This window comes from Apis florea, unplaced genomic scaffold, assembly GCF_048593485.1.
Source record: "Apis florea isolate Af1SG1 unplaced genomic scaffold, ASM4859348v1 contig_1615_pilon, whole genome shotgun sequence".
Classification (NCBI taxonomy): domain Eukaryota; kingdom Metazoa; phylum Arthropoda; class Insecta; order Hymenoptera; family Apidae; genus Apis; species Apis florea.
This window is the reverse complement of record NW_028256416.1, coordinates 6053949-6068747: the sequence shown is the minus strand read 5'-3', so window position 1 is coordinate 6068747 and position 14799 is coordinate 6053949. Positions and strand designations below refer to the sequence as shown.

Below are 14799 nucleotides of genomic sequence, written 5' to 3'. Positions count from 1 at the left end.
ATGATTTAGAAATATTAATGAATTTTATAGATCATGCAATCTTTTTCAAAAATTTTTGAAAAATATAAATATAAAAAAAATATATATTTTAGCTTTTTTAAATTTATTTAATTTGAAAATAATTTGATATAATAAAATTCAAGAATGAGAAATTTGATTTAGAATTTATCTAAATCTAATATCTAGAAATTTACATAAAATAATATACTATATGTATATATATATATATATATAGATAAATAAATTGACATTCTTAATCTGTTCTTTTCAGAAGATAGTGAGAATATACAGAAGATAATATACTATATGTACATATATATATATATATATATATAGATAAATAAATTGATATTCTTAATCTGTTCTTTTCAGAAGATAGTGAGAATAATAATATTACATAATTAATTAAAATATCAATCAATTAATAATATTTTTATATAATCATAAACATAATTTTTATATTTGCTTTATTTATATGTATTCTTTTTATTTATACATATATATACCTATATATATTATTCATATATAACAATAAATTAAATAAATTTTATTTAACAAAAAAATATAAAATATAAAAAATATTTATTAAATAAATAGAAACGTTTAAGAATTGACATGTCATAATCAAATCAGAAACTAATGATAATAATGTCATTGATTAATTATTTGATATTATAATTATAATTTTAATTTTTATTTATTTTTGTAATTTAATTTTTTTTATTTTAATTTTATATTTAAATGAAAAAATTAATTTATCAATTTCATAATAGATAGTGCTAAAATCGCAGGTATTGATCTCTACAAACTTTCATATCTATATTTCATTAGATCATGCAATCAGCTGATTAGCATTGGATGTGAACGGATATTATATGTTATAAATTTGTCAAAAATTTTTTGTCTATCGAACATGGCTTTTTTTAAAGAAAATAACAATGTTTTGGTAGTTCTAGATAGTGATATTTCTAATGATGACATCGTAGACTTTATCAGTGCAATTCAAAAACGTCTCAATCATGCGGAACAACTTTCAATTGTGTCAACAAAAGAATTGAAAAAATGTAAGTACATAAATATTTTTAAATATGTTTACTTTAATTTTATGTAATAGTTATTTTTTCATTATATTTTTGTTTTTTTTCAGGTATTAATTCTTCTATTTATGATATAATTATTTTTATTTTTAAATTATCGTATACAAATATTAAAATATTTCTAGAAGAATCTTTACGAATCTTAAAACCAGAAGGGATATTAATTATTTATGAATCATGCCAACAACAAGAAAATGTATATTCTATTTTTGATGAAAGAGTATCTAGTTTGAAATTGAGTGGTTTTAAAGTAAAAGCGCAAGAATCTCTAGATACAAAACAGTTAAAAAATCTTTTACTAAATATATACAATAATATTAATAATATTTTTGAAATAGTAGCAGAAAAACCTTCATTTGAGGTAAGTTATATATTTTTTTCATAAATTTTTCCAAAATTTAATATTGTTTTATTTAGATAGTTTTTATATTTATTATATTTCCAATTTATATAGATTGGTTCTAGTGTAACACTTAATTTTGGAGAAAAAAAATCTTCTAATATATGGAAATTAGACAATGCTGTTGATGAAGAATTAATTAATGAAGACGATCTTTTAGATGAAAGTGATATTGTCAAACCTATAATTAATAGTTTACGTGGTAAATATTTATATATATATTTATATATATATATATTATTTGTTTAAATATAATTTTAAATAAACATTTTAAATCTTGTATTAAACAAATCTTTTAATAAACATAATTTTATTATTTGTTAATTTTTAGTTAAATTTAAATTAAATTCAAAAACTCTTAGATAAATTTTCTTAAAGAATATTTAAAAAAAATTATTAATTATTATAATTTTTTTTAGTATGTAGTACAACAGGTAAACGAAAAGCTTGCAAAGATTGTACTTGTGGCTTAGCTGAAGAATTAAGTGGAAAAATTACAACAGAAGGAATTGTAAAATCTTCATGTGGAAATGTATGTTTATTATAATTTATATATATTTTTTTTCTTTTAAAAAAAATTCAAATAAAAATAGCATATTTCTTTTTTAGTGCTATCTTGGTGATGCTTTTCGATGTGCTAGTTGTCCATATCTTGGTATGCCTGCATTTAAACCTGGTGAAAAAGTAGTTTTACCTGAAAGTCAATTAAAAGCAGATTAGTGAAATATTTGTGAGTTATATATATATTCTATTTTTATAATCATTTTTTGCATGTAATTATTTTAATGACAATTTTTAATATTGTTAATTCACATTATTTTCACACAATTATTTCTATTATCATTTTTATTTAATGTATAGGATCTTTTCTTTTATTTATTTTCATAAAAAATGAGAAAGTAGTATAATATATACAAAAAAATTTAATGTAGTTTAAAAGTTATGCAATAAAAATATAAAAAGATATATATTAGTCTTAATTATTTTTATTACATTTTTATTTGTATACAACAGCAATCAACATATTAATTATATAATATTAATAGAATGGTACAAAATATTTGAAATTTTGATATCTTTCAATAATATTGATAAAGTATAAAAATAATAAAATAATTTAAGTAATTGTTTAATTACTAATAATAATATACAAATGAAATTTTTTCTTTTTATTATTGAAACAACAATTAAAATTCTTTTGATACATTATTATACATCTATATCAATTAAATTAAGTACAAACACAAAAAAAGTAAAAAAAATAAAACAATTTAGCTATTTAGAATACATCTGTGAAAAATTTATTTGGGAATGCAAGCCTTTCACTATAAATTCACTAACCCTCCTCTGGGGATGAGTGTTCGGGGAAGGACTACATTCCAAATAGTATTTAATATACATTTTACTTGTATCATTCTATTTGAACATATTTTGGAATTTAACAAATGATACAAATATCTTATATAAAATTGACTACTAAATTATTATATAATTATAATTATTAATAATATAAAATAGTGACATTGTAAAGGACAATAGTCTTTAAATTATATTATTAATTATATGGTATATAGGAACAAAATAAATCGTCATGTTCTTTGCTTCTACAACAGCAGGAACATTACTTCTCATAAAATAGAAGTATATATCGAAAACAAATAATGAATTATTTATATCGTAATATTGATATTTTATGTTTATAACCGAATTTAAAATAGCTCATAGCTGTATTACGTCTTTTACGTCCGTAAAAATTACTGCCATGTAATAATTGCCTTTCTGTTTCATCTATTTATTTAATACAATTTCATTTGGTGCAAAAAAGACATACTGCTATCAGTATGCTACTATTATTATTATATATGTGAATTTCTAGAAACTTAATCATGTTATTTTAAGATAATATTTCGAAATTATACTATTATACTTAATATTGATAATCTTATACAGAATCTCTTTCTCTCACTCTCTCACTCTCTCTTTCTCTCTCCTCTCTTTGGTATAAATTTAAATTTATGTTTTAATTAGCTATACATTGCTAGCTATCATTTATGAATAATTGTATAATTTAAGTACAAAGAGAGCGATAGAAAGTACAATTTGATTTTAGTTTTTTGGAAGCAATAAAACAGAAAATATAATATGATAGTTTCAAACAGATTCCTTCTGTTTTATCGTATTTAGTATAAGTTATTTTTACTTAAATATATAACAATTTGTACTCTATTTCAAAAACCAAGAGATTATGTAAAATCTTTCAGTCTGCAAACGAATTTCAGCACGTTTGTTGTACTTTCTATGGATGTATAAACGTCCATTAATTTACATAATATTTTTATTATTATTTAAAATTGTAAATAACTAATTTATAGAAATGGATTGCAGATTTTCTGTTATTTATCATGTATAAGAATTTGCATAAATATCCAAAACAATGTTATAAAATCTTCATATAAACAACCTTAATCGCTCAAAAAACGAAATAACTCATTCATTAATTTTAAAGTTAAAATTTTCTAAAGTCACTCAAATCACATTATTTGCCTAAAATTTTCTTGTAAATACAAAAAAATTTTTATCAATATTCTTCTTTGATCGAAAATTATTTATAAAAAAAAATATAAATGAAATAAGAAATGACATAATAATTTAATGCTTAAGAATAAAGTTCAATGATGAAGTTTCAACTTCAAACATTCATTTTTTTGTTTTTTTCATAAACGTAATGTTCATAATAGTTTTGTAATCTAAGATTTTTTTTTAAATTGTACTCATTGTTAATAATATGTTGAGCAATTACTAAGCCTAGCAATTAAGGCATATTTTATGTACCCTTTAGTTGCACTCAAAATTAATATAGGATGTTATTTATTTTAATATATATTTTGTTACTATTGAAATAGTTTCAAAAAATGAATAAAAGTAAACAAGGAATAAATTAAAGAACTAGGAAATATTACTAACAAAGTATTATATAAAATTTGTATAAATTTTATATATATATATATATATATCTCTATTACTTATACACCAAGACATTTCAAAAATGCCATGGAACTTAAAATTTGTTTTTTTTTTATGAAAAATATATAATTGCATATTTTTAAAAAAAATTGATAATTCTTTTAATAATTAGATGAAATCATCTTTATATGAACACAGCCCTACATGTTATATAATGTAATAAAAATTAAGAGTCTTCGAAAAAGACCTTTGGCTTTCTTCTTTTGACTGTATCATCATCATGATGTTTTTGTATCTCATAAGCATTGTTATTAAATATAACAATAATACTACAGCATTCTGTGGTATGTACAGAAGTGTAGTTCTGCGAAGTTAAACTTTCCATGAATTTTTTATTAACTCCACAAAATCTTCGCCAATCAACACGTCGAGTTATTAGTTTATGCTACCATGAATTTTCTTCCATATTATCGAGCAAAGAATTTTTCTCTTCTTTTTTAGAACCATTTGTTCCCGGCACCGTTGCACATAGTTTTGGTTCGAAACATGGCTGTAAAAAATAAAAGTTTAAATATGAATCCGATAGTTTGCTTCGAAATTCTGGTGATATAAAGCATGATAAAAATGATAAATTTTTATAAACTCTATAAACAAATATATTTTAATTTTTAAATTAAAAAATAACAATTTAATTTTAATTTAAAATACTTTTAATTTTTAAAATTATTGTGAATAGCTGATATCTTAGAAAATTAAATTTGAAATAAATATAAAGTTTCAAAGATTAATCAATATATGAATAAATTATATGAAATGGCTTGTATAATACTGTAAATTATATTCAAAAGAAGATATTGAGCACATTAGGATATTCATGCTAAAGTATTAAAAATGTTTTCCTCATGATATTTTGTAGAAAGGTTACTATTAATTTTGAATAACTGTTTTATATTAAAAATTATTTATTCGTTCAAAACTTAAAGTTCTAGTAATACAAGTTGTTTTAAATTCATAATTACTAAATTTCATACTGCAACATATAATGGAGTATCGCATGATGATTATATATTTTTTAAATGAATCTATTTTAATATCCCAAAATCTTAACAAAAGCTATATAGTAATTTATATCAGTTCATGCATAATAAGATATTAATCAAGATGTAAACAAAAAATTATTATAATTAAATAATGAAATTTTTATCAAAATGGCATTCAAGTTAGTAAAAAGTAAATATGTAATTCTTTTCCAGTATTTAAATATTATGTATTCTAAATATAATTAAAAGCATTCTTAATTATAATTAAATAACAAGCATTATAAATTTAAAAAATTAGAAAATAGCCATGTTATTATTTTTTTGTTTTTGTTTTGCATTTAAAATTTTTTCTAAGAGAAAGAGAAACAATCTATTTAATTGAAATTCTTGTGTTTGTGTTTTATATCTTTGTTTTTATTTTTAAATCTTTAACTGTTTCTTTTTCTCTGATTATATATATATTTATATATATAATTGCAATATTTATTTAATATATTTTTAATTCATTGCATATATTATATGCTCATGCACGCAAATAATTTTTATATTTTATTTGGTAGATCACTCACAGTTTCACAGATATTCATGTTGCAGCAGTTTTCTATGGTTATTTCACATTGATTATCCGGCAGCTGTGGCCGAGACGTGAGCGGTGTCACACCGCTTTTGCTGACGACGAAACGTTTTTTGATACGTGGTCGTTTTCGGAACTTATTTACATAATAACTAAGTACGATTATCACGAGAGCAAGTATGCCAATGAATGCACCAAAAATTGGTAATAATGTTCTATATTCGTCTTCCTCTTCTTTAAATGTCACTAATTGTGCACCTTTTTTATTTCTTTCAGCACATCTATTAACAGAAAATTAATGTAAATTCGTTTCAAATGAGAATTTTTAAATCATTTTCAAATCATATTTTAATTAAACTTCATTCGTAAAAAAAATTTATCAAACTATGAATAAAAATAATTGTTTTTATACTAATCGTTTTAATACTTAAATAATAGAAAATTCATTAATTAAACAAATTATATACAATGGTAGTTTTATACATAATGTGATACATATGAGTGAATATGTAAATATATAAAATAATTCAAGGATTGGATTATATGCACTGTTTTGCTTGTTGTTAAAAGCATAATTTTTAATTATTAAAACTTTTGATATCAAATAAGTAATTATTTTAACTGAAATCGAAATAGATTAAGAATTCAAAACTTTTTCAAATTCTTATGAAATTAGAAGTTTATTAAAGCGATATACCTGCATTTAACGTTAAGAGAAACGCTAGTAGGAACTGGTTCCATGTTTGCACAAAATATTTCACAAAATTCAATTACATTGTTTAAAATCTCACAACGAGGTCCTTCGGAATATTTACACTTACAAACTGGTTTCTCATTTAGGACGGAACACTGACCATCATGCAAACAATAGTCTTTGCATGGATCTGTTTCACATCTTGGTCCAATAAATGTACTATTGCACTTACAGATGGGTAACCCATTAATGCTTATACTGCAACTACCTTGTAAACAATAATTATGACAAAAATCCGTCTCGCAATGTGTTCCAGTAAATCTGAAATAATTTAATTCATATTTAGTCTTTTTACATTATACAAATTTAGAATTCGATTTTTAAATTCCATATCAATAAAATCCAAACTCAACTATATTTATGTTATTAGATATTTACCCAGATTTACATTGGCATATTCCTTCTTTTTCGTTCATAAAACCATTATTCAGACAGTATTTGATCGTTTCAGTAGTCATCTCGTTTATTTCTTCTGTGCTAGTTGTTAAATTATTAGATGATTCACGAAGCGGTATTGTATTCGTCGTACTAATTTTTAATCTTTTTTTGCAATCTATTTTGCCAACATTATCACGCGTTAAAATCCCACTTGGTGCAATACCAGGATGCGATTCACGATAAGAACGAAACTTAATCATTAAATCTTCACTTTTCCCGTCTTTTGGCATTTTCCAAATAGCTCTTTCCGTGATGTCGTTCCAATATATCGAATCATTATCTAATGCCAGATGAATTGGTTGATGACGTTTAGGTTGAATCAAATATTCACGTTCGGAACCATCGAGATTGCTACGCTCGATTTTAATTCGTATGCCTTCAATATCATCGATCCAATAAAGTTTCTCGTTGATGTGATCTATAGCGATAGCTAACGGTTCATACAAATTTTCGTTGATTATAGTTGTTTGATTACTTCCGTCTAAATTTGACCGCTCGATACTTGAATATGAATTATTACTATTTGTCCAGTATATGTGCCTATATAATATAAATAATATATAATTATCAGTTCTTATATTTTTTTTCATATATATGTATATGGTAAATATTTTCCTTTTTTTCTTTTTTTTATTCCTATACAATTTAATTTTTTGTATTCTTATTTAATTTCGTTATATTTCAGGAAGATTTTTTTTTCTTTTACTTGATATAAATTTCTAAATGGAATTTCTAAACCGATCGAAACTGCCTGTTGTGAATGGTCATGATAATGTTCTATGTAAGACATAAAATAGCACACCTGTTACACACATCCAGAGCGATACCACAAGGATTTAAGCTGGTTAAATTGTGGAGCACCTTTGCTTCCTCTAGTGATCCATCTGGTAATATATGCATTTTCATAATCACTTCTTGTAGAATATCACTCCAAAATAGAGTTTGCGTTTCTACATCGAAGGCAAGTGTCATGATGAGACTCTTATTTTGTTCTGGAAATAGTAAAAAATATCGTTTGTATATTATATGTACTTCCTTCATTCAAAAATATGATTTTAATTTAAATGTAACAATAAATTTAAATTTCTTTTTATATTGAATTTTTTAATATAAAAAATTAAAGAAATATTCATATTATCGATGATATAAATATTCTTTAATTTCTTTTTAATATATAATTTAAATTTATTAAAAAAAATTTATTCTTTTACTGTAAGGAAATGTAAAACTTTCTTTAGTATAATATTATATATATTAATATTATAATTATAAATATTATATTATTAAATATTAATAATTAAATTATAACAAATTAAATTGTTACATAAGATATTTAGATATAATTCTACATAAAAATAAAGAATCTAATATAAAAATATTAAAAAAATATATATATAAAAAGGAATATTCATATATAAATTATGAACATTTCTACTAATATTAAAATTCAATTCAAAATATTTTAAAAATAAAAAATATCCAGAAATACGTGCATGAATAAAAAAATAATTGTTATAATAGTAATATAGTTACTTTTATGTAGCGGTTTTAATGTAAAATTCTTGTCTGTCAAATCGTTACTGAATATAGACATGTTGTTTTTATTTCTCAAATCGCTGAGAAACATTGTTCGAGTGTTTTCATCATAAGCCACCCCCGATAGAGCCACAGCATCCATAAATTTTGCTTGCGCTATCAATGTTTGATTTTGCGCAAGAAATTCAATTTCACGTCCTATTAATACTGCTAAATCTGTAAAAATAAAGGAAAAACAATTAATTAATAATAAATATTATAAAAAAATTATACATTTACTTATATAATTATACTTATACATTTTATTAAAATTAATATGATTATTAACGAAATATAATAAATTATTATTTCATTAATTATTCATTTTTTTTTCTAATAATTATTTTATTAACTTATGATATATCGATATATCAAGAAATTAATATAAACAGGTATATAATATACATATATTTTTATCTAATAGTTATCTATTATAATGAAATAAATTAAAATTATTTTTTATCTAATTTTTAATTAATAAAAATAAAATTTATAATTTTATAAATTTTATTTTATTTATGAAATGAAATCACTTTCCAAAAATCGTTTTCTCTTTTTTATAATTATAATCTTTTTTAATAATTATATAAATTTTTAGCTTATAGTATATTTTACTTTATATTATATTTATAGTTTAATAATTTTTTTAAAAGAAGAATTCTTATTTTATAATATTATGAGATTTCTTATTTAAGATTTTCAATATTATCTAAAGCTTTTTTTTTATAATTTTGTTACCATAAAAGATGATATTAGAGGTCAGGTTTTATCTTATTTTTCCTTTTATAATTTAATATAAATAATAATGAACTTCAATAAAATAATTATAGTAATTCAAAACGATTAAAATAAAAAAACGTGAAAGATTTTGTTTTTTTCTATTAATTCCATAGCATTATAATAGCATTCATCATCATTTTAAACATTTATAAAAATTATGCATATCTTAATAATTTACACTATATATTATACTATATATGTTATCAAAGAAGAAGAATATTGAATAAAGAAAAAAAAAATAAATAAATCTGCACGATTTTGAAATCATACTACGCGACTTTGAATGAAATTCCAGTTTTGCATATTGCATAATTTTTTAAAAATGTATGTATTAGTAATAAATGCTTTTTTTTAATTTAGTAATAAATTATTAAATTTTTCCTATTTAAAATGATATAAATTTATTTTTATAAAAGCTTTTATTATTCTTATATAAATTCCTTAATTTATACATAATATATATATATATATATATATATATACATATATTTGTTTGTAGTTTTATTTTATAAATTATATTTTTTCATTATTTTATTCGAATTAAGAAAATAAGAAAAAATTTTAAATAAACAACAAAATAATTTATAATTCATTTTATTATATAGTGATTATTTAAATGATTTATTTCAGTTTTTATTGTATTCGAGAATATTTGAATTAATTCGCATAATGCAAACATGAAATATTAATTATGAAATATAGCAAGAAATATGATGAAAAGTTCAATTTATTCTGATATTTCTAGAAAGTTCAAGTTAGTCTAATAAATTTAACGTTCAGATCACTTGCTTCAATATAAATATTCAATTCTTTAAGTGTTTTGACAAATTCATTCGTATAATTGATTTTATTATATCCGAGTAAGTACAAATATAGTTAAACAGTAATAGTTAAGATTTCATGAACCGGAGATAGTATAATTCTTTGAGTATTTGCATGGTAAGATATCATTTAATTAAGACTTATTAACCTCTTCGATTGCAGTTATTTTGTTGGAAAATTTATAAATGTAACTATCATTTTTATAATTAAGAACAAAACCAATATGATAAATTAAAATATAAATATATAACGAAGAATAAAAAAAAATCAAAAATATTAAAATTAATTTTTTAAAGTAAATTTAAAAAAAAATACAAGATTTATATAAAATCATATTAATGAATTATAATATATTAATGAATTAACAAAAAAGTTTTGAAAGTTATATTATCTTGAATTTGTTTGTTATCATTTTATTTTAATGTAGATATTTCTAAATCAAAACACATCAGCAGTTAAAAATTTGAAAAAAAATATACATATAATAGTAATAATAAAAAAAGAAAATATTTTATACTTATTTTTTCCATTTTATCAAAAATATTATCATACATAAATCTATTTTATCAAAAATAGATACACTTTGTAAATTTTTCTTGCAACTTAATATGTAATCATAATAATGTTATTAAAATTAAAACTTGTTTAACAAAACTTATATATTTCAACATATATTTCTCGAAATCACGTAATCTTTGCGTCATGTATTTATAAATGCAAATATTATACAAATCATAAGAAAATCAATTTTAAATATAGGAAGTTTAATACAAATTCTATAATAATTTAATTTTTTTCTCTAAATTTTTATGTATTTACAATTAATACATTATTACCACTATATTTCAATTTAAATATTTTATTTATAATAATTATAACAGATTGATAAATAAATGATATAATAAATTTTTAAATAAATTTTTTCTTGTATAAATAATTTAATCATAGATGATTGATAGATATTTATATGTTGAGTCAAGAATCAATTTACAAGTATATATTCACATGTACTCTTGATTATATTGCGGTTATAAATTAACCTACAAATTAGCGGTACCGATTGATATAGCAGGTCCTCAGGGCTGTATATAGTACATTTTTGCAAGTATATGCATTATGTATATATATTTTTTTGATTTTTTAAAAAAAATATTCATAAGAAAAAAAATTATATATTTATAACCTTTTTTTTTTTTCTTTAAATAATGCATAAAAAAAAAATATTCATAATATATATAAATTCATAATTAAAATATCTCCTCATTTTTCCATATATCTATATATATATCAAATGTTTCATTTTATACTTATATATTTCAATTGTTATTCGTTCTATATCTTTTATCAAATATAAAAGAATTCTATTCGCACGTGTTTTTACTCTACGCATATGTTTAAGATGTTGCGCGCGCAACTGATATTTAAAAAGTGCGCGCCGTAACTACAATATAGAAACTTTGAAAACTTATATTTTGAAATCGAATAATAATCGGAAAATAAAAAGTTCTATTTTTTTTTTTACATAAATCGTATACATTTTTTAATATAATTTGTAATTTAATATAGTTATAAATAATTTAATATTATGGATACTATATTTGATGCAGAAAAATTAAATAAAAATAAATGATTCTAAGATAATTTTACCAGAATTTATAGTAAATAAAATTTATAATATAAAATTCAATAAATTTTTTTTGCTTTTTTTAAATTATTTATTTTAAATATCGAAATATTATTAAATATTTGTTTTAATTATCGAAAAACATATTATAATTATGCAAGATATATTCTTTATATTACTTCATCATCTCTAATTGTAAAGAAAATATCATTGTAAGAAAATACAACAAAAACATGGAAAATACAGCGACAGATTAAATTTTATCTAAATGTTTTATAACGATAAATCGAATGTCGAAGATCATTGAATATTTCTTTCACCGTCGATTGACTTGACCAAGAAATGAAACTGCGCAATGTCTTCGAATCATGAAATAAACTATTCAAGTTTTTGCAATATAATGTACATATACATTTATAAATATGTTAAATATCTTACTTGCTGATTGAAAATCATTTCCAGTTGACGTGCATGAATAGAAATTTTATTTGTGCAAGAATAGATAATAAGAGGAAAACTTGTATGTTGTTGACAAATATTTTTTGTTGTTGTTACTATGATATCTGATGGATTAAATATAATAAATATAAATATTTAAATAGTTATTGAAATATTTAACGTTAAAAGATATTATTTTTCCATGTATATTTTTTCAAATGAATTTGTAAAAATTAAAACAATTTGCATGAAAGTAATTTATAATAACAGTTAGATAATAAAAGCATAAATAATGGTATATCAACGAAAAAAATGAAAAATTATATGCAATGCTGAATTATCTTGTATTATTATTTCCAGTTTCGAATTTTTTTCTAACAAATTATCACGAGTGTTACATTTCGCTGTTCCATATAATTCTTATATTCATATTATATATTATATTCATATGAACATACGTCTTGTATATCTCACTTCACAATCGCGACATAAGAATACTATATCGCGACATAAGCTATTCAATTTCGTTGCATTTGCATTTTGTAAATTTCGTTATGCTTATTTATGATAAATAACTGTTGCATTAATTTTATTAATGATATGAAAAGTATAGCAGAAAATTCTTTCTATTTATTTGAAAATTATTGAAGATAATTTTTTTATTGATTTATAAAGATTGAAAATTAATCAATGTTTCTATTATTAAATTAACTTATTATTCTATATCGTTACATTTTACATAACTGATATATATATATATATATATGTATGTATGTATGTATCAATGGAACGATAACTATCTTGTATTCTGTATATATTCTTAAGATCATAAAATTAAACAATCCAAATAATGTTATCAGTTTTATATATTACGTAATTCACAGATTTCACATATCATCGTGTACGCATAATTTTTAAACAGTTTGGTATTGATGATACAATGCACGACAGAACAGTTTTTCTAAATACGTTCGCGAGGACGTACACGAGAAGGAGGATTCGAGGATCGCTTGACATTCGAAAAATTCATATGACATAATTTATATGACTACTATTTTTACACTGATCATACCACATGGTTTTCTTTTGATATTGTCGAGAGAACAATCGAAATAGATAAAGTAGATCCGTGTCAATTTATATTATAAAAAAAATCACTAAAAATTTGATCGGTAGGTGATAATTTTTAGATGTATTATCGAGTTATGGTAATTCAATATAGACTTCTATTCGTTGATTTATTAGCTTTTCGATAAAATTCCGTACGATTTCTGTATGCGTGTACGCATATACACAGCAAAGCAGAACACGGTTTGACATTCATTACGTAAACAGGTATAAGGACAAGTATCATTTCGCTTTATTTCCATATCAATATTAATCATAGAAGTCTCGTGAATCCGTTCGAAACAAATCAAGGATCAGTTTCATTCACCTTTTCAGTCGTGTTTCGACTTTCTACAAGGTAAAACAGTACGAGAAGTGGCGTACGTGACCACCGAGACCGCGTGAATGGAGAGCATTCACGCGACTCGCAACACGGTGTTACTTGTATCGTTTATACAATATTAAATTGTTATTAATACAATTTTTCATAACATAAAATGGCTTAATAAATGATCATTCTACTTACCCCAGGATCTAGCATGTATGTTAATTATGAAAATTCCGAATATTATCGCTAATATAACGGTTAAGTTTTTACGAGATGTCATGATGTGCGTTCATTTGTCAGCCGCTTAATTAGCCTGGAAATATTGTTAAGGCACAGATGACGGATGTAAATGACGTTAAGATACACTGCAGCCTTAATTTCTCTCTGTTTTCTTTCACTAAAATGAATGATGAACGACACAACACATCCTCACTAAACGGCGGCTCTGCGCGAACTGAGAGCTCGTGACTTCGATGAGACCAATGGCGTAGCATCATACTTTTACGGTCAGAGTTCTCGAATGTCATTAAAAATGCTATCGCCTTAATTCGAGTAATTAAGCAGCGTTAACGAAAACGATCATACAAATTGATGAGTTATTGAGTTGAATAATTTTTATGTTATATTTTTTTGCAAATTATAATGTATTAAAAATCATTAACATTTTATTTTGATATTATTTAACAACATTTTATTATATTTAATATAGTTTAATAATAATCTTTATATATATACATATTTATTTGAAAGTTAATTAATAATTTATTTTTAAAATTTTATTAAAAATTTCTGTTAATATTAGTATATTAATTTTCTTAATTTATTATGACATATGAATACAAATACATATATATATAT

At 21.7% G+C, this 14799-nt stretch overlaps 2 protein-coding genes across 3 annotated transcripts in view; one reads left to right on the top strand and one right to left on the bottom strand.

Annotated features, from left to right (window-relative positions):
• The first annotated feature begins 255 nt into the window (after window positions 1-255).
• On the top strand, window positions 256-2463 carry CIAPIN1 (cytokine induced apoptosis inhibitor 1). Its single transcript, XM_003697711.4, has 5 exons — window positions 256-1064; window positions 1148-1458; window positions 1552-1699; window positions 1917-2029; window positions 2107-2463. The coding sequence occupies exons 1-5, from the start codon at window positions 914-916 to the stop codon at window positions 2215-2217; spliced, it is 834 nt and encodes a 277-aa protein (XP_003697759.2). The 5' UTR covers window positions 256-913; the 3' UTR covers window positions 2218-2463.
• A 1891-nt stretch (window positions 2464-4354) lies between these two features.
• The window catches only part of cue (Low-density lipoprotein receptor repeat domain-containing protein cueball), a 68341-nt gene continuing 57896 nt past the window's right edge, over window positions 4355-14799 (bottom strand). Inside the window, exons 1-7 of one of the 2 annotated variants that reach the window (XM_012492268.3) lie at window positions 14140-14397; window positions 8801-9019; window positions 8070-8259; window positions 7208-7807; window positions 6773-7090; window positions 6071-6356; window positions 4355-5011 (exon numbers count right to left, since the gene is read on the bottom strand). In XM_012492268.3, the coding sequence (XP_012347722.3) occupies window positions 4907-5011; window positions 6071-6356; window positions 6773-7090; window positions 7208-7807; window positions 8070-8259; window positions 8801-9019; window positions 14140-14221 (1800 nt within the window). In that variant the 5' untranslated portion in view covers window positions 14222-14397 and the 3' untranslated portion in view covers window positions 4355-4906. Of the gene's footprint in view, window positions 5012-6070; window positions 6357-6772; window positions 7091-7207; window positions 7808-8069; window positions 8260-8800; window positions 9020-14139; window positions 14398-14799 lie in introns of those variants that run through there. The other variant, XM_086904005.1, reaches the window with a different exon arrangement.

What these genes read in the sequence shown, in the direction of transcription:
- CIAPIN1 (XM_003697711.4), top strand. Translation starts at nt 914, where the DNA reads ATGGCTTTTTTTAAAGAAAATAACAATGTTTTGGTAGTTCTAGATAGT. An exon ending in TATAATTAATAGTTTACGTG is followed by an intron (nt 1,700 to 1,916) that starts GTAAATATTTAT and finishes AATTTTTTTTAG; the next exon opens with TATGTAGTACAACAGGTAAA. An exon ending in TAAAATCTTCATGTGGAAAT is followed by an intron (nt 2,030 to 2,106) that starts GTATGTTTATTA and finishes TTTCTTTTTTAG; the next exon opens with TGCTATCTTGGTGATGCTTT.